General features: G+C 34.5%; 1 protein-coding gene across 10 annotated transcripts in view; it reads left to right on the forward strand.

Annotated features, from left to right (window-relative positions):
• Window positions 1-6,814: 6,814 nt before the first annotated feature.
• Window positions 6,815-19,924, forward strand: part of LOC149801495 (uncharacterized) — an 85,610-nt gene continuing 72,500 nt past the window's right edge. For 2 of the 10 annotated variants that reach the window (XR_016420665.1, XR_016420666.1), the window contains exon 1: window positions 6,911-7,652. Coding sequence is in view for 1 of the 10 variants with exons in the window: in XM_089955667.1 (XP_089811793.1) it covers window positions 7,573-7,652 (80 nt within the window). In the remaining 9 variants the exon portion in view is untranslated. Of the gene's footprint in view, window positions 7,653-8,014; window positions 9,521-19,924 lie in introns of those variants that run through there. The other 8 variants (XR_016420662.1, XR_016420663.1, XR_016420667.1 and 5 more) reach the window with 6 other exon arrangements.

Genomic DNA, 19,924 nt, shown 5'->3' on the forward strand with positions numbered 1-19,924 from the left:
GCCGTCAATCATTACAGGCATGCTTGCTGATTTATCGGTCTAAAACACGTTGGGCCAAGGTTGGCGTTGGCTATCTAAAGTTCCGCCATCCTGACGATTCTTCAGTTGCCGACGGCGGAAAAAGTACTAGCTGGGCGAATGTTTTTTTTATCGGTTGTACTTCCGAGGTTTGAAAAAGAAAACAGTATTTGAGCCAACATTGTTCTGCGGATTTAATGCCGACATCGGGATATGTGCCCTTGCCCAACGTTATCAGAGGTTTTTCCAAATTTAATATTTTCTAAGTATAAATAATAATAATATTAATATATATATATATATATATATATATATATATATATATATATATATATATATATATATATATATATATATATATATATATATATATATATATATATATATATATATATATATATATATATATATATATATATATATATATATATATAGAGAGAGAGAGAGAGAGAGAGAGAGAGAGAGAGAGAGAGAGAGAGGTGTGAGTTACTTAACTCACATTACATGTATTTTTATTATTTCACGTGGGTGGTAGTGGTTTCGGAGTGACGCGTCTTCGGAATAATCTGGACCAGAAATTTTCACATCTGCAGCAACAAGATAAAATTAACTAAAAACAGCTGTTATTTGAATATGAGCACCTAATGTTCTTTCAAGAACATAAACAATGTACCTTGACGCTGAAATTAAAGAGTTAACGCCTGTGAAACAAGATCAACCCTCTCAAATAGAAATGTTTGAAAAAAAAAATTCAGTATTTGCTGAAGAACGATTTCATATAACCAAGTCAAATTTAATACACCATATAAACTTGCACCGAAACCAGCTACTACTTTCCGCATTTGTACCGACTATAGAAAGGTGAACAGTGTTACTAAAACAGGTTCATTTTAATTGCCAAATATGCATGACTGCATAGGTAAGTTGAAAATGCAAAATTTGTCGCCAAATATTTGACCTTCTGAAAGGATTCTGGCAAATTCCAGCACGGAAAGGGCAAATGAAATTTCGTCATTTGTAACTTTAACATGGACTTTATCAATATAAAGTGATACCGTTTGGGATGAAAGGTTCGCTTTGCGCGTTTCAACGTTTAATGAACATAATTACATTTGGTCAAGATAATTGCAATGCTTAGATTGATGATGTCATTATCTACAATGGCACGTGGAAAGATCACTTAGAGACAATTCGGAAATTTTTTAATAGAAACACTGATGAAATTTTGACAATTAATTTATCCAAAAGTGAGTTTTGTCGTGCATGTTACATTTCTAGAACATATCATGGAAAATGGAGACACTGTAAACCTACAGATGCCAAGGTAAAGGCTATCTCTGAAATCCACGTGCCTATCTGCAAAAAGCGACTGATGCGATCTTTGTTTTGTATGTCCGGATATTATTAGAAATTTTATTCCAATTTTTCCATAAATGCTGAACTAATGACAAATGTGTTGAGCAAGAAAACCAAGTTTTATTGGTCTGAAAAATGTCAGGAGACTTTTCATACGTTACAGAACATAGTAAAGAGTGCACCAGTTCTTTCAGCTCCAAATTATAGTCAATCATTTAAAATATCTGTCGATGCAAGTGATGTTGGAATCGGTGAAGTATTGATTCAAGAAGACAAAATATGGCGTAAATCGTCCAGTGTGCTATTTTTCTAAGAAATTAAATAAGCATCGGAAAACATTATACAATACTAGAGAAGGAATGGTTGGCTTTGATATTTTCTTTACAACACTTAGAAGTGTGTATTAGTTCAGCTCCATGTTGTGCTTAATGATCACAACCCCCTTACTTTCATTGATGAGAAACAAAAATCAGAAAATCAGAGATTATTATGGTCGAGTTTGATATTGCAGGTATACAATATTGGCATTAGGCACGTTAATAGAATTCAATAGCCATTGCACCTTCACGTGTATAGTAATATTATATTATTTCATGTATACTGTTGTGTCATTCATAGGATTTCATCTTGTGTAAATTTCTTAACACACGTATATTTGACTAATAGTGAAAAGAAAGGTTCAAATCATAACTTTTTCTTAATCTTCATGACTGGAGGTGTTATGTATATTTAATTTGCATTGTTTGTTAGGTTTCGTTTTTAAAATTATGTATTATAATATATGCTATAATAATGTAACATTGTATGTTGGACTTGACCTTGACCGAAATTACGTTTATTGTCTCCCTGGCCTGAATTAGTGTGTGTGTGTGTGTGTGTGTTTTAGTAAACATGTTTATCTCAATCGGAGTCTTGTACTTTATATTATAATTTTTATTTTGACCGCACTGGTGGCCTAGTGGTGAGAGAGTCCGCCTCAGATGCGGGAGGTCGCGGGTTCGAACCCCGGCCGAGTCATACCAAAGACTTACAAAAATGGTACTAACAGCTGCCTCGCTTGGCGCTCAGCATTAAGAGGTTAATTTTAGTAACAGACTATTAATTATAACTAAGATTTTATTTTGTAAACATTATGAACCTTCCAGAAGCTTATTTTCCATTAGGTAATAGGTTTGTTTAGAAAATGCTAACTGTGACTTGAGGAAAAGTAGAGGACACAATAATCTTGTCACCGGAAACCTTATTAATTCATGCACTATGATCTAGCAGCAACACTTATGTATTATTATTGTGTCCAGAAGTTCATTTTTGCTGGAATTTATTTCTTCAAATTATTTAATCAAGTGATTTTTTTCTCTCTGGAAATGCAAAACGATCATAAAAATAAAACTCTTGGATTGGATTTAAAGTTAATTAAAACGTGTAATTATGCTGTTGTTTTTCAACAAAAGACTATTGGTACAACACCACGGTAGAGGGCACCACCGACACATCAACACATTCAGTGTTCAATTTAATATGGATTTCTCCTAAAATGTATTCAAATATTATATTATTAGGACTTGTGTCTGTTATTCTAGGATTATACTGGGATTTAATTTTCAATACCGTAAGGTCTTTTGTTCACTTCTGTAAAACAATCGCCTGCCGCTCCTTAAAAAGCCAGCCGGTACGTACAGCGGAATACTGGCTTGAACGGTTCAGTATTTGATATTTTTGTTTATTGACCGCTTTAGTTGCCATGTTTTGAGGTCAGACCATTTTCAGTCAGGACCGTCTACATATTGTTATAGCGTTTTTATGCAACAGCCAAATGGATGTCTATGCGACTATTCATTCCGTACAAAATAAGCTATAACAAATGTTTAAGATGGTCAGCAATGCAACCAGTTTTGAATTTAGACAAGCATCGTTTTAATAAAAGACTAACTATAAATGGCAAGATATGTTTTACAGAAAACTCCACGTCGATATGCCCATCCATTCAGCGAGAGAGAGGTCACATGTGCTGATTCCTGGAAACAAGGGATTGGGGTGGAGGCCAAGCGGATTGGAGTTGGAACGTGAGCAATGGACATTTAACGCGACCGGAAACTTTATCATGCTACTCCGACTGCAGCCTTCAAGATAGAGCAGGATGAGGAGATACGTAGAAACAGGGTTAGAGAGAAAGAGAAAGAATAAAATATACCATAGCCGCTACCAATCTCTGAGTAAAAACAATCTGCGAACAGCAAAGGGGAAGGTTCGCTACCAAAGTTGCAAATATTTGTTTACTCACGTCCCCTTACACGTTGCAATACCTTATAACTGAGACATATTGGTGTTCTATGTGTTGTTATTTGACACTGATTTAATTCCTGAAAATCAGCCCTAAACCATTTTTTATGAAACAAAAACAATAACTGGTTAAAGTAAAAAAAATTTTGACACTGTTAGTAAGATGAGAATTTAAAACTTTTGTAAAGTTTCTTCAGTAAACTAATGCAATCAATCATTTGTGTAGAATACTAATGAAAGGCAAAAAACTTCGGTTGTAATGTCAGTGAAAAATGTTTGTTCTTGCCATCGGGTGTATAAGTCAACGTAAAAGTATTTTGGGTTATTAGTGCATAAATCAATCTTTAAAATCTCCCGATTAGTTAACCGTGTCATCCAGGCCGTTTTGGAAATATTCTACTTCCCTTGAACTGTTGTTGTAGGTTGCTAGCTCTGCTTCCTAGCCAGCTATTGGTATTGCACAATCCAGATATTGCGATGAAGTTATGAAGCTATGAAAGGTGAACATGCATCAAATCAGTTTTAAAAACAATAATATCTGGAAAACGACACATCATAGTTTTAACATGAGAAATTTGACTGGGTCAAGTTACGAAACTGTCTCCTACTATCTTAAACATTTTCATTAAAATAGTTTCTGTATATTTTACATATTTAGACATTTTCTAGTAAAAATGGTATAAAAAAACCTATAGTGTGTATAAAACTAATAATTTTGTATCTCTATTAGAAGAGTTACTACTCTGGGGCAAAGGCATTGCGCGTGTGTACATTGCGAATGACGCTTGCCAGCATTTGTTCAGAAATTTAAAGTATATACAACCTCAGATGCTTCATGTCTTTTTTTACCATCACAGTGTTAGGACGTTACCAAAATTCCTCTGCAATGCTACTTGAATGAAAAAAAATGGACATGGAAGTCAAACTTGTGAGGGAATTTGAGATACTATGCTAGTCGTCAGTGATAAAACTTCCATTCTACAGTCATTTACTTTGTAGGAAAAGTTGTCTAAAGCGCATTAACTTAAATAATATCTACTCTTATGTAAAGAATATGCATTAAAAGCAACTTTAGCTTGACGTATATATAACAAAAATTAGTTCCTAAAATATATTTTTTTCTTGTGGTGCTAATAGCTAATATCAGTAGAAAATGGGAGGGGGGTAATCATCACAGAACTATTGTCTAATAAATTAAAAGAGATTAAAGTTTAATCAATAAACATTAGATAATGTTGAAACTTTGATATATTGCTGTGTAGGACTGTACTAGATGTGCAGAGTTACGCATCAAATAAATAAAAAATAAATGACCATGATATTCAAAAAAAAATTTCATCTTAGATTCATATTTCACTTACAACTAATTCTAATTATTGTTCCTGCTTATTCAATGATAGTATATATGACGATAAGCTACAGGACAAATGTTAACAGTGGAAATTTTAGTTCAGGAAAAGAACCATTTTAATTGCTTTTGGCTTCTAATTCATATATATCACAAAACACAATTCAATCTGGTGCTTCTATCAACATCACTGGTCAATGAATTCTAACATTTTACCACTGAAAATTAGGCATGCAAAACAAAGAAAATAAACACAAGATACTGATACACATTCGATGCTCAGTGAAATTACAATAATTGCAAAAGAAAAGATTGTATTGTTAAATCCAGCAAACTTTCTAAACTAATTAGAGTGTTTCGACCCGATGAATATGATACCGTTTCTCCTGTTGTTAAAACCTATAAATAGCAAGGCATGTGCCTTTATCTTAAGTTTTTAAAATCAGAGTATATCTGATTTTGGATTGGGAAATCGGTATACCGATAGGAAGGAATGGTCAATTCTTTGAGCAATTAACATTTCACGTTCTCTTTAATAAAAAAATAGTATTGCAGATACACTGCCTTGGAGAGATGTACGTTTTGGTACGAAGAAAAATTGGTAAACCAGTCAGAGGAAGCAAAGTAACAGGAAATTATTTACAAGGTCATTCAACATGACTACTAAACCATGAACAAGAAATGAAAATTGTTACGTATATCTATATTTTCTATAACTTCTGGTATTTTATTTTATTTAGTTTTCATAATTTTTATTCATATTCGTAAACTTTAACGGATAATTTTTTAATATAAATTGTATGTGTAATTTGGCTTGGTTAAAAACGCAAATTACGTAGGATCTGTAAACATATGTTTACGTACCTGTTGACAGTCAGTAATAAATATCATATACTAAGACTTAAAATGGCGCCTCGGGCGTATTTTCTCATTGACTGATGAGATATCAATGTTTCCAGATTAATTCTGTGGGGTCCCATTGCTGCGTGAGGTCATGTAAATATACGTAGTTTTTTGTCGTAAATCAATAGTAGTGTATGTTGTCACATGGGGCATACTGCAAATTACAGTCGCAATATACGGTGTAAAAGAAAATTAAGCATTTTGTTTCATTCCGATTTCTGGAGTCATTCACACTTTTAGTGTTCCTGTTGTAAGTCTGCAGACGTATTTTATGTTGTACTTAGATATCTTTCGAGACGAAAAACAATTGTTTGGTCTGTCCAATGGTGACAAAAAGTGTTTATTATTTGGGCTCTAAAATTAATCTGGAACTGTTATAAATTATTTTTAAAGAATTCTGGACAACGTCATCTTGACGACGTCACGGTTCCCTGTGGACCAGTCCATCTCCGGTATTGACAATTATAAGGGATTATTCATTCATTTAGGATTTTCAAAGACCTTTGTAAGGACAAATTTGTGTTCTGTTCATTATACTATAACTTCCTCTCACATTTTTTATTTAGCAGTTAAATAATTAAATTGTTTAAGTTTTACAAAACATGTTGGTTTTTGCATCTTTTATGTTACTTATGTTTGTGACCATAGAGTATTAACAATATAAATATAAGGCATGAACACAATAGTATAAAATAGTATGGGATACATTTGACTCAACCACTGTATCCAGCACATTTACATTTATTGCACAGCTTTTACTTTGACCTAGAATATTAGACGTATACCATTTATATATTTCTTATTATTGCTTAGTAGTGATACATTAATCTTCCATGTCATCTTCACATTGGGGCCTGAAGAAAGAAAGTAAGCTGGTGTGCTAAAACGTTTATTTTTCTCCCCTAAATATGTCCCAAAAATGATATAGGCATCACCATTTGCAAAACTGTTCCACTGGTGGCATCTGCCATTCAAACTGGTGTGTTTATTTTTATGGCTGCTCTTGTCGTGTTACTTTGCGTTTCAGAATGGGTGAGGGTTTGCTGTACTATATGTTTGTGTGTCTGTGCTGAAATATGAATAATATTCATTAAAATATAAACGCCGATAGAAAATTAAGAAAATATAGTATAACCCCATTATGTTTCCATATCTAGTAAGATGTGCGCAAAATATGCTACTTTGTCCTGATGACAATAGTTCTGTTAGAGGAACAAAACGCGGTTGCCTCCCCTTCACCAAGATTTCATAACGCGGAGATGAATTGGGGGCAAAATGGAAGGTAGTGTAAGAGGATAATAGATAAAATTTACTCGCATACATAGAAATAAAAAGAAAATAATATCAGATGTGGTTAAATGCACCAACAGATAAATAACAGCATTTTCTTAAGGGCGCAAGGGACATTACATAAATAAATTGTCACAGACGAAAATGCTCGAATGGGTGTAAACCCAATGGGTTGGTGCCATCCTGAGAGGAGGCTATGGATCACGTGACTCAATTGGCTCGTGCCTACATACAACCTCACCTAATGTAAATTAAGAAGGAATTTGTGATCTGGAAAAACTGCTATACTCTTGTCACCAAGAGGGAACCACTTAAACCACGGAATCGGAGGGGACTTAACCAAGATTGTACTCTGGCATAGGTAATTAATCAGTCCCATGGAGCTTAGTCACCTTTGGAAACGAAAGGAACACTGGCATTCTGATTACCTTAGTGAAAGGTGTCAGTCGGTCTTCCGGTATGTTTCAAACTTTAATTTTTATACTTTAAAAAACACTTCATTCAGGATATGCATGTATGAAGTACAAGGTGTGTGCATTTGTGTACGTGTGTGTGTGTGTGTGTGTGTGTGTGTGTTTATAACTTTGCACTGCCAGTTATTCAGATATTACATGTATTCTGTTCTTTATCAGCTTGTACAATCTTTTTAGCGGCGAAAAACTATTTTTATATCGTGTGAAACTATTAGAGTTGCCTTTATCATCTGTCCACTTCCTCGTTTTGTACTCTCGATAAATATCGTGTGATTTGTTCGCCACGCGTTATTTCGGTAGGGCATTGGGACATATATTTGGAGTTTCCAATCTCTCGCGTGTATAAGTTATCTTTAACATTGAATTTGTTCTATGCTACACAGGGATGGCAAGATTTTGTAAGCTATATTCCTTAATCCGAAAAACTGCATGTGTCTTGGTAGTAACACTTATAATCATGGCTGGTCATTGGTTGATATCCAAGAAACAATGTGGATTTAGAAATAATGGATATTGCGCAGGGCTTTTAACGGTAGCTCAAGGAACGCAGACCGGTTTAATATATCCGGGAAAGAATTCGTGGATTCCGCAGTCTATGTATCGTAACCCGTCTGGACCAATTCATCTCAAACTGAGGGACGGCACTTGCGTACCGTATACTAATTATACGTTCTTGCCTCTTACTTTAACTTCAGCTTATGTTTTGAATAACCCCGATATTTGTAAATCTAACCGACAATTATCATTCCTTGTCGTGATAAACAGCGCTGTCCAGAATTTTGATAGACGGAAAGCACTTCGAGAAACTTGGGCCAATTCAAAATTACTGAAATATCCAACACTAAAGGTGGTATTCCTGTTGGGAAAATCCTCAAATTCTTCCATCCAGAAAATTGTGGAGATGGAACAATCTGTACACCGGGATATAGTGCAAGGCGAGTTCATAGACGAGTATCACAACCTAACTCACAAGGCAGTTATGGGACTGAGGTGGGTCAGCGAGTTTTGTCAACACGCCCAACTCGTCCTTAAAGTAGACGATGACGTTTTCCTCAATATTTTTCGAGTTATAGAAGAGATTATGCCCATACATTCTAATACCGGATCTCAAATATTGTGCAACCTTCATTATGTTGATGGAATTGTCCGTCATGGAAAAATCTGGGCCCTTGATTATGATTATTTCCCCGACTGTGACGATTATCCTTTCTCATTTTGTAACGGAGGTTTTGTGCTAATGCACCAGAACGTCGTTCCCCAATTGTTAAAATTAGCCCACACGACACCATTCATCTGGATGGATGATATTTACTTGTACGGAATTTTGGCTAATGTTGCTGAGAACATTACATTGAAACACGCTGAAAATTTGTTCAAATTTGATGAAGATGCCGGCCGTTGTTTGAAGGAGTCTACGTATTGTAACATGTTACTGGTATTTACTAAAAATACTACCCTTATGAAAATGTACTGGTCGAATGCTCTGCTGCAATCAAGGGAACTTGTAGTCAAGTATGCAGATGAACAATTCTTTCCTGTTGGTGAAGGAATTTATTTGAAACCACGGAAGATCATGTTTCTACAATTAACATTTTTAAGTTTCTGTTCCATCCGACGTTTGTGACAACGCTAAATGAAAGACGAATTCGATTAAAGAAAACTTTTTCATTTGTTGCAGCAGTCTGTACATAAAATTATAAATTATTTCATATACAGGACCTACTGCTTCATCAAAAGAAGGAAAACAAAAGTTCAGCATAGTGTTTTCAACAATATGTGTTCGATTTTTTTTTTTTTTTTTTTTTTTGTTCTTTCGCGTGAAAGACTATACGCAACTCAAACTACATGTACGGTAAGTGAACAAATGCCATACATTGAAGTATACTAAATTTAATTGACGTCTATGGTATTGCGGATCACTAAATGAAATCCCATTTTAATGTATAGGGTCATATTTAATTTAGATCCATATTCAGTTGAAGAGATTCATTATACTTGTATTGGCATATCCCCACGTTTCAATGCATCATTATGTCCTTCTTTACTTCCATCTGTCCGTGACAAAGCTCTTCAACGCTTCTCCACTTAGACAATCTAGATTTTTATTAAAACTATGCTGACTAAATGAATGGTAGACGTGCGTGCGAAATAGTTTCTCCAACTTCCTTTTGGATATGTTTTGAAAACAAATATATACAAGATAGAGGAAATATAAAATCTAAACTTGAGAAGTCCTTTATTAATGGTCTCACTACAAAGGATGATTTAATTAAAATGTTATGGACTTAACAACAGTTTGTTGTTTGTTTTCTTGTTCATTTTTCCATACGTTTTTGGAAGATTTATCCAACAATGATGTATCTGGAAACTCAAGTGTCAGATAGAAGCTTGCCATCACAGCTTTCAGTATTAATTCTAATCTTGTAAATTTTATGAGTGGTTGAAGCTTATGAGCAATAATATTCATTAATTATTAATTGTTATAGAGCAAATGTCTGGAAGAATGGACTGCAAAATAGTTCGTTTGAAAGTCGTCTTTCATACAGATGTTATTTGTCACTTCTCCTCCACTACTTGTACTCAAAGTTTCGGTACTAAACAAGGAGGTTGTGTAGAAACGCAGTAAAGTTTTATTCTTTTTCGAATATGTAATTAATCGGAAAATGCACTGTTTCTCTTCCCACGCTGCTTAGAGTATAACATGAGACACATTGTGTCTATAAGAAGTGGCTTTGCATCTCTTTACATGTTTTGGGATGTTATTGAAAATCGTCATAAAGTTGTAGTTGTGAATGTTTTTTTTTATTTCTGCGCGGAAAAAACTGATCACCTCTCACAATATATTATTTAGAGATTTATAAAAAAAAATTATTTATTGACCTGGTTTAATTTTTTTGGAAATTGTTTTTAAAGTGTTGGAAACTGTGCCTCCTATAAAGCCAAAAACTACAAAGAGAGATTGGCGTGCACGATATTTTATAAAGTATTTAATTTTGTAATCAAACCTTTAGGAAATAAATTTATATCTCTAGAATTATAATAGTAAGATAATTTTTACATATGTCCTTGGTTTGGGATATGAATGCTTGGGACTGCGTTTTGTCTTCTATTCGTATTTCCTTTCTTTCAAAGAGTTTAAATCATGAAATCTACCCCGTGATTAATTTCACGCATATAAAATAGCACGTAATAATCTGTAACGTCTCCCTCTTAGTAAGAGGGGTGGCTAATTGGATTTGGCTGGTTATCTAGAGGATGACCTCCCTCGATATTATACCCGGCGGGAGTGAAATAAGAGTAGAATTTTAACACAGAACTGAGCGATAATACTGGGAAGAAATAAAGCAATAGGAGCCCGCCTTGACAAGAAAATAACAAATTTAATTAGAACAGATTAATAACGGCAATTCCAATACAAGTTAGATTATATAAATATAATTTAAAAGGAGTGTCTAATTTTGGATTTATTTCATCATCATAACGAGAGGTGAAAAGAGCACAATGTCTACGATTGATTTGCATCACCTTCCTCTCTTTTTGACCGTATATTAACGTCTTCTAGTTCAAACTTCCTAAGCTCTATGCTTTGCCCCATCATGGACTTCCTGGTCCTTCTATTCTGACCTCGTCCTTCATTTTCCTCCTCTCACTCTCTCTCTCCAGAAAGCTGTTCCTTAAAGGACAAAATTACACCATAATTATGTATACCCCACTCTCTAGAGGTACATACAATTCACTTACGTTGCCCAGAGCATGTTGGCTATCCACACACTGCGTAAATTCTGACTTAGTATCGTAGAACATTGACCTCGCTTCCAGCTGAAGGTCTTAAATTACCACGTGAGCGTCTATCGAATATTACCGTATTCTTTTAGATGCTACTACATGTTCGATTACTATTGCATAAAATTCACAAATTGTAATTCACAGCAATCCTTAACATACAAGATTATTTAAGCATTACAAAATCAAATATAATTAGGTAAGTATCGTTAACTCACGATAATCTGTATCGACCTAACAAACAAAGGAAGTTATTTCATATAATCCTATGAAATCCTACACATATGAACATTTGGATCGCATGCAATCAGTTCTACCAATGAACTAATATAACTGTATAATTAAAAGGTAAATTGCATAACAATTCTAGCATCAACACTTTACATGAAATTGAATTAAATCAGTTGCATAAAAACTCTAGCATCAACATTTTCCATGAAACTGAATGAAATAAATTGCATAACAACTCTAGCATCAACACATTTCCATGAATTGAATAAACGATACATAATATGGAAGCCTAGTCATAGCAAACACATTTGCATAAAACAAACAATCAAATGATAGAATATTACGTGAAACTAAAATTGCGTACATTATTTTTGTTCTCTTTCAGAACTTGTGCGTCCTAGCACTAAAACCTGTCTTTCGTTTTACAAGACGGACACATGGTCCCCTTCTTGTTTAACGAGGAATGCACCATTCTCTTTAGGCCTCCCCGGAGTCAAGACTCTCCTCTTTCAGGGGATTTCAGACCAAAGAATTTCGACTAAGGTCGTCACCTTAAAATCTGATTGCCTTAATTTATTCTGCCCAATCGTAGGCGGCGGTCCCTAATTTTTCCCAAAGAAATAATTCCTTTCATCAGGTTTAGACAGCTCGGAATCTGTGAAGGACAATGCGTAACAATTTCCCTTTGAAAAATGATAAGTGGACATAGGTTCCTACCAAGCGGTTAGGGTTGGTAGCTCAAATGTTTACTTTCTAAGGACCGTGTTAAGATAGCCCGGTCAATTTAAATGAGTTGAAATTCTGTCCTTTTGAAGTTTACACTGACGGGGGGGGGGGATAAACGAAGTAAGGTCGAAGTGCCCCTTCACAAAGACTTGAAATAGGCAACTTGAAATAAGTTTGGATAAAAATAGCCAAAAAAGAGTAGATTGATAACGTGCTCAAGTCAGTGCTAACTGAGAATGTATTTAGATTCACCCTTATTAGGCAGTGTCAAATGTCATTGAAGAATAGTTGAAGAAAAAAAATGTTGAAATGAACGAGGAAGTAGAAAAATTGAGAGTATAAATGAATCACTTGAATCAACAAACATTTTAAATCATTGGTTGAAACCTGGAGGTGAAAGAATTTTCAAGAAGGCCTTTAATTTATGGAACCCTTCCTGACAGTCAATCTGGAGTTTCAAGGATCGATATTTTTTGTGCTCTATCCTTAGATGAATCTGCCATGATCATTTAAACAGACTGAATTTGGTGACATACTTTGTATTTCCAATTTTGTCAGTATTGTGTCAGTTATTAGTACTGGAAATGAGTCTGTCTTGGTGACACTTTTATGTAGCATTTCCTGTCTGTAAGGTTTTGGAACTACAATTTGATAGTTCACTGACCATTCGTCATCAGCATGTACTTCAGGAGGTCTCCTTTGTCTCTTAAAAAATTCCATTTTTAATGAAACAACAGACAGAAACTTCAGTAGCTTCAGTTTCACTGATGGCCTTCTGAAACAAACAGGAAATCTCATGATCTTTTTCCTGTTCGACAACAAGTGATTGTCGTTTATACCCCTAATTAGAATAAAGAGAATGTGTCGTTAAAAGAGGATCACTGTGATCAATACCTTCTGATTGATCCAAGCAAAGAGTGCAAGTGGCATGTGAAAGCTAAAGGAATACTTTCCTTATCAACATCATTCTCAAGAGCTTTCTTTGCAATTGCTCTTGCAACTGCACAAGCTGTAAATACATCAGGGAATTCTTTTTCAACTGGATCGACTTTCTGATCCAAGCAAGGCTTGTCAGTTACAAGTGGATTAACCACAACCTTGTCTCCAGCTAGGTCGTTGCCTAGTAATGAATGAATGCCCTTAAGGGGTAAAACAGAGACCGTTCCGACTGTCATGGGTACTGAAACTAAGTCTGATGACAAATTTACACAATAGAGAGGAACTTTAGCAAAGCCGCACTCGACTCCCTGAATAAGAACACTCTCATTAGAAGAAGACTTCTCAGAAAAAGGCAAAACACCTGACAACCAAAGACTTTCAAAAGCTCCTGTGTCCCTTCAAATTTTAATAGGGATATGATTGACCGAATCACACAAGAGTGATATAGAACCCTCATAATTCTCCATAATCAAATCAGACTGGGGTTTATTAGACCCAGCAAATGTATTGCTTTCAATACATGACCGTGACCTTGATCTCTTAGAAATAAGAACATTTGGAATAGGTGTGTCTTGATTCTGATGCCTATTTTTCAATTTGTAGCAATCAGAAATAACGTGCCCTTGTTTCTTGCAATAGGTACGCGTAGGAAGAGACAAAGATTTTGAATCAAGCTTCTCCGAAGTTTGATTTTTAGAATTTGTGCCAGTCTCAGTTTTAGAAGGGCTTGTATTGGACTGAAATACTTTTCTGCATAAAGACTGTTGAGTAGAAGTCTTATTTACAAAAGGAACCTTTTATGAATTAAAGAATACTCATTAGCAGCACGAGCAGCATTTTCCAAGGTTTCAATCTGATGCTCATCAAGATAAGACTTAATGTCACTATGGACACAATTTTTGAAATCTTCAAGTAATACAATTTGTCTGAGATTTTCATAATCTCGTGTAACTTAATTGGTTAAGCACCATCTATCAAATAATTGCTCTTTTTCTCTAGCAAATTCGACATGAGTTTGTCCAGCGTCATATCTATAGTTTCCGAATTTTTGCCGACAAGCTTCAGGGACTAACTCATAACCCCATTTAAGATGCATTCTTTAACCACACCATAGTTACCATTTTGGTGAACTGAAAGTGAATATATATATATATTGAGTACACATTGTAAAAACTTAAATTTGAATTTGAAGTATGAATGTGCTGTTCACTTGCCAGTTCCATTTCCTTCATTTTACATTGGTATTCAATTTCTTTCTTCCATTTTAATTTGTTCTTTTTGTAACTGCATTTGTCCTTCTTTCTCTTTTTCTTCTGCTTGTAAATGCGTTTGTTTTTCTTTCTCTCTATCCTGTCTCTCTCTTTATCTTTCTCATATTGTAATTGCATTTGTTTTTCTTGTAATTGCATTTGTTATTTTTCTTTCTCCAATTTCAATTGTTCTTTCTCTTTCTCCAGTTTCATTTTTTCTTTCTCTTTCTCCAATTTCATTTGTTCTTTTTCTTTTTCCAACTGTAACTGCATTTGTTTTTCTCTTTCTTTTTTCTGAAGCTCCAGCTTCCTCAACTCCAATTCGGTCTTGTATTCTAGTTCTAATTCAGACTTTCTGACTGAAACCAAAGCACTTTTATCAAAAACATTCTTTTCTACCAAATACTGAACCAAAATATTTCTTATTTTCTGTTTCGTTAAGGAAGCCTTTATTTCAGAAAGAACATATTTTCTGGCAAGTTGAATCAGATGATCTTTTTGGAAAAGATCTAAATGTTCCTGGGTAGGATTTGAAAGAAAGATTTCTACTTTTGATGACATTTTAAAAAAAGCTTACCGATTTCGTAAAACATTTCAAAACCATGGGGAATTCAAATTTCAAAAAACAAAGTTTTCTTAAATATTCTATTCAAAATTCAAAATTATCCTTAGGACAAGCGCCCAATTTCTTGTGTCATTTGTTTAGGCTCGAATAAACAGTATCACAAGAAGGAGTGAAAACAACAAGCTTTGAAAAAATACAATAATTTATTGCTCTGGAACAATTCTGTTAAAATGACAAAATATGAACTTACGGTTTTATAGATTCAAATCCAAACATAATCAGAGAAATATCCAAGAATACATTTTTTTAAGTCCTAATAACAAAAGAGGTTATTTACTTCTGTAAGTTAAGATTTGCATATATGGTAGATTCCATGCTACATGTATACCACCCGCATCCCGCTATGAACCGAGCAAAACCCGTAGTTTTACTTGTTTTATCCATTTGTCATATGATGATGTTGTTATTCGTGACATAACAAACGCCTGTGGGGTAAATTGTCCATACTGAAACAGACGAGACCATTTTCACCAATTCCGTTTCTCGAGACGACTCAAAAAATGGCGCAAATCGCATTATGGCTAAAGCTTTGTGACTTTGTTCTACAAGATATTTTGGCCAGTTCCTTTCAAACTGTTTAATCGACCTGCAAATCACGATATCCCTGTAAAGACGTGTAAATATTATTTATGCTTCTCTTTCAGAAGCAAAGGGTTCTGGAACAATCAGTATCACCTTGACTTGTGTATATGTTGAAATATAGTAGATATGCTGATGAAATTCAGTATCCTTTCTTATCCCAGTAATGGCATCAGTAATTTAGGTACGCCACCGGGAAAACTGAGATGGAGATCTTCGCGATATTCGTGGGTTCACGCGCCTAAATGTTCATCATCAATATTAAGGTGATAGTCTCCAGGTCCTCAAATGTATATACTGCTTTTGGTGTCAAAGTAAAAAGCACATAGTTCCCTAAAACTAATAAAACCGTGTACAATATCAAACGGCATTGATGTCAAATAAGCAGCAATCATTACGTTGGCAAACTCGTTGGTTTTGACAAACTCCGTAACCTCTTCGTAAGTAAACAACATGAAATCTTCTCGTATGATTTCGACGTGTTTCATGAGTTTTCGTTTGTCGTGTATCCACTGAAAGTACTACCTTGGATCCGAAATCTGTTCTGTTTTGGGCATCATCAGGCATTGAGCTAGTTTTCCCTACAAATCATTCATCATGCATTTAGCAAAGGCTCGTCTTCCCACATTGAGATCAGCCTGTTCCTACTTCCTACTTATGGATCCGTACCATTGCCTGAATTGGTCTATTTCTTCTTTTGTGTGATACCATTGTGGATAGCCGCTGGCCTTTGGTTAGAAATTTTAGAAACTCGTTTACCTATCCTGAAAAATCCCTGGACTGCATCAGTCATGTTCATACTAATGTGTGATATGGCACTGCCAGATTTGGTACACGTTTAAACTGACATCCACTCGCCCAGGTTTCTGTGAAAGCACTCCTTTTATGATCATGATTATATCGTTTGTGTTGGTTACAAGTATCAAAGGTTCGATGGGTTCTGGTGGTATGTGGGGTATATTGTGATATAACTCACCCAGGAAGTATTGCGACATGGATAGAATAAGAAAATATAGTGATGTTGAGCCGTATGGGTGTTGATAAGATGGTGGAGGTGGATAATTAAGTCATTCTTATTTACTATGTTCTTGTTTTAATGTCAATCTGCAATTGTGTAATACGTTGCATTTAGATTTAATTTGAGAGTAAACCTTTGTCTGGATTATTCATTGGAATATAAAATTATTCATTGACTCTGGAGTAAAAACAAATTGGTATTATTGTTACGAGAATATACTCTTAAAGTAAGTCACAAAAAGAGTGAAAAACAACAAGCTTTGTAACATTTAACAAATATCTTCATTTCTCTTAAATGCAAAGTGAAAATGAGAAAATACAACTTACGGTATTGTGAATTAAATCCCAAAAGCCCAGAAAAAAATCCCAAAACTGAAATCGATGACGTGTCTGTGGGAACTATTAAAGTGTTGATGTGCCAACATTCTTTTGTTCAATCACAAAAATATAATTCCAGGTTTGAATATTATATGAAATCCTGTGAATTTCTCTATCCAAGAATTTTATCAGAGTACTTTTGTATTTCCAGAGAAAATAATCACTTGAATTCAATAATTTGAACAAAATAGATTCCAGCGCAGAACTACGGGTCAAAACATATAATATACAACTTGAAAGTGCTAGATGTTAAAGCATGAATTACCCAGTCCTCACAATCACAACATTATATAATTTTCTACTTGACCTCAGGTCACAATTAGCATTTTCTATAAAACAAAATTACCTAATGAAAATTAACCTTCTAGAATGATCATGATATTTACAAAATCAAAACCATATCCTGTAAAATTCATTTAGAAAAGTCCAAAACCCTGACCCAAATAAACATACTTACTTCTTCTGTTAGCAAAGATCCTGATATTAAGCCCATGCAAATAGATGACAATTTAGCTATGTACAGTTGTTAACATGAAATGAAATAAAAAAAAAGTCAATCAGGTCAAGCAGAAGTGAACTCAATTTTTGGACAAGGTCAAGTCCGGCATCCCATGTTGCATTACAATAGAATATAATGAAACAAAAAATTTAAATCTAAGAAACAATAAATTCATTATACATGACACTTCATAAAGAAAAAGAAAGATTTACGCAATATAACGTTCTCTTTATTTTAAGTCAAATATACATGTAGTAAAAGAAACTTGAGATGAACTCTTATGAAAGACAAAATGTATATTTGAAACAAAATATTTCTATACACGTGAAAGTACACCTGCTATTCAATTGTCTTTTTATTTAACGTGCCTGATGTCAATATTATATTCTTGCAACAACAAACTATAGCTTAATAATCTCTGATGTTTGTTTTCATCTTGCCGATGAAAGTAAAGGGGTTGCGATCATTAAACACAATAATGGAGAAGGAGCTGATTTAAAGCAGACTTCAAAGTTTTGTAATAAAAATATCAAACCCAAACATTACTTCTCGACTGTGGAATAATTTCTCTGGTGTTTATTTAATTTCTTAAAAAAATAGCACACTAGATGGTCTACACCATTTTTGCCTTCTTGAATCAATACCGCTCCAACCCCAACATCACTTGCATTAACAGACAATTTATATGATTAACTAAAATTTGGAGCTGTAAGAAATGGTGTACTCATAAGTATGGCCTTTAACTTATCAAAGCCTCCTGACATTTTTTAAACCAATGAAACTAGTTCTTCCTGCTCAATAAATTTGTCAGAGGTTCGGCAGTTATGGACAAATTGGAACAAAATTTCCTATAATATCCAGTCATACCTAAAAATTGCATCAGTTGCTTTTTAATGAAAGACACAGGGAATTCTGAGATAGCTTTGACCTTAGCGACTATAGGTTTAACTTGTCCATGTCCCACGATATGTTCTAGAAATGTAACATGCACGGCAAAACTCACTTTTGGAAAAGTTTATTGTCAAATTTGTATCAGTGAAACGCTTAAGGAATTTCCGAATTGTGGCTAAATGATCTTTCCAGCTGTCGTTGTAGATGATGATATCATCGATGCAAGCACCACAATTATCTAGACCATATGTAATCATGTTCACTAAACGTTAAAATGTATTAGGTGAACATTTCATTCCAAACAGCATCACTTTATATTGATAAAGTCCATCTGGAGTTACGAATACCGAAATTCGTTTGCTCTTTCCGTCAGTAGAATTTGCCAAAATCCTTTCAGAAGGTCAGATTTGGTGACATACCTTGCATTTCCAATTTTATCATTGCATTCATCGATTCTTGTTAATGGAAATGAATCTGTTTTAGTCACACTGTTCACCTTTCTATAATCAGTGCACATGCGGAAAGTATTATCTGGTTTCGGAACAAGTATACATGGTGAACTCTATGAAATCATTCTCTAGCAAATGCTGAATTTCTTTTTTCAAACATTCCTGTTTGAGACGGTTCATCCTGTTCGGGTGTTGTTTCATAGGTGTGGAATTAACAATTTCAATGTCATGATAAATGTTATCTGTTCTTGTATGAGCATCTGGAAATATGTACTCACTTGTTTTAGCGCATTCTTTTCTTGTTGCTGCAATTGTGAAAGTGTCTGATCTAGATTATTCATAATTTCCAAATTTAGAAGATTTATTAGTCCAAAATCATTGCATTCCATTGCTTAAACTCTCGCTGAATGAGACAGGTACAACTAAATTAATTGCATGATTAACCTGGCTATCTCTCTCAACATACTCCTTTAACATATTTATAAAGCAAATTTGTTTTTCTTTTCGCCTCCCAGAAGTATTGATTCTTTCATTTAAATCATTGACTTTCTTTTCAACTGTGTAAGGACTATACTATTTAGCCGATAGAGGATTTTGCGGCACGGGCAAGAGAGCCAGCACTCAATCACCAGGCTGAAAATTAATTTTTTTCGTACCTTAATTTCATTTTCGACTGAGTAGAGTGCAGATTAGTTCTTGCAGTCTCATAAGACTTATCGACTCACACATTATGGTCCACAAGTATTGGTTACCCGACTTGGTCTTAGGTAAGGGACCGTCACATTCTACCATTATTCTGCTAAATGGTATGTCCAATGCAGGAATAGGTTCAGGTGGAGCCTTAAGTATCTTCTGATTGGGTTTTCCTACCATTTGACAAGTGTGACAA

The sequence above is a fragment of the Sinohyriopsis cumingii genome, chromosome 4 (assembly GCF_028554795.1).
Source record: "Sinohyriopsis cumingii isolate HCF-2022 chromosome 4, ASM2855479v2, whole genome shotgun sequence".
NCBI lineage: Eukaryota > Metazoa > Mollusca > Bivalvia > Unionida > Unionidae > Sinohyriopsis > Sinohyriopsis cumingii.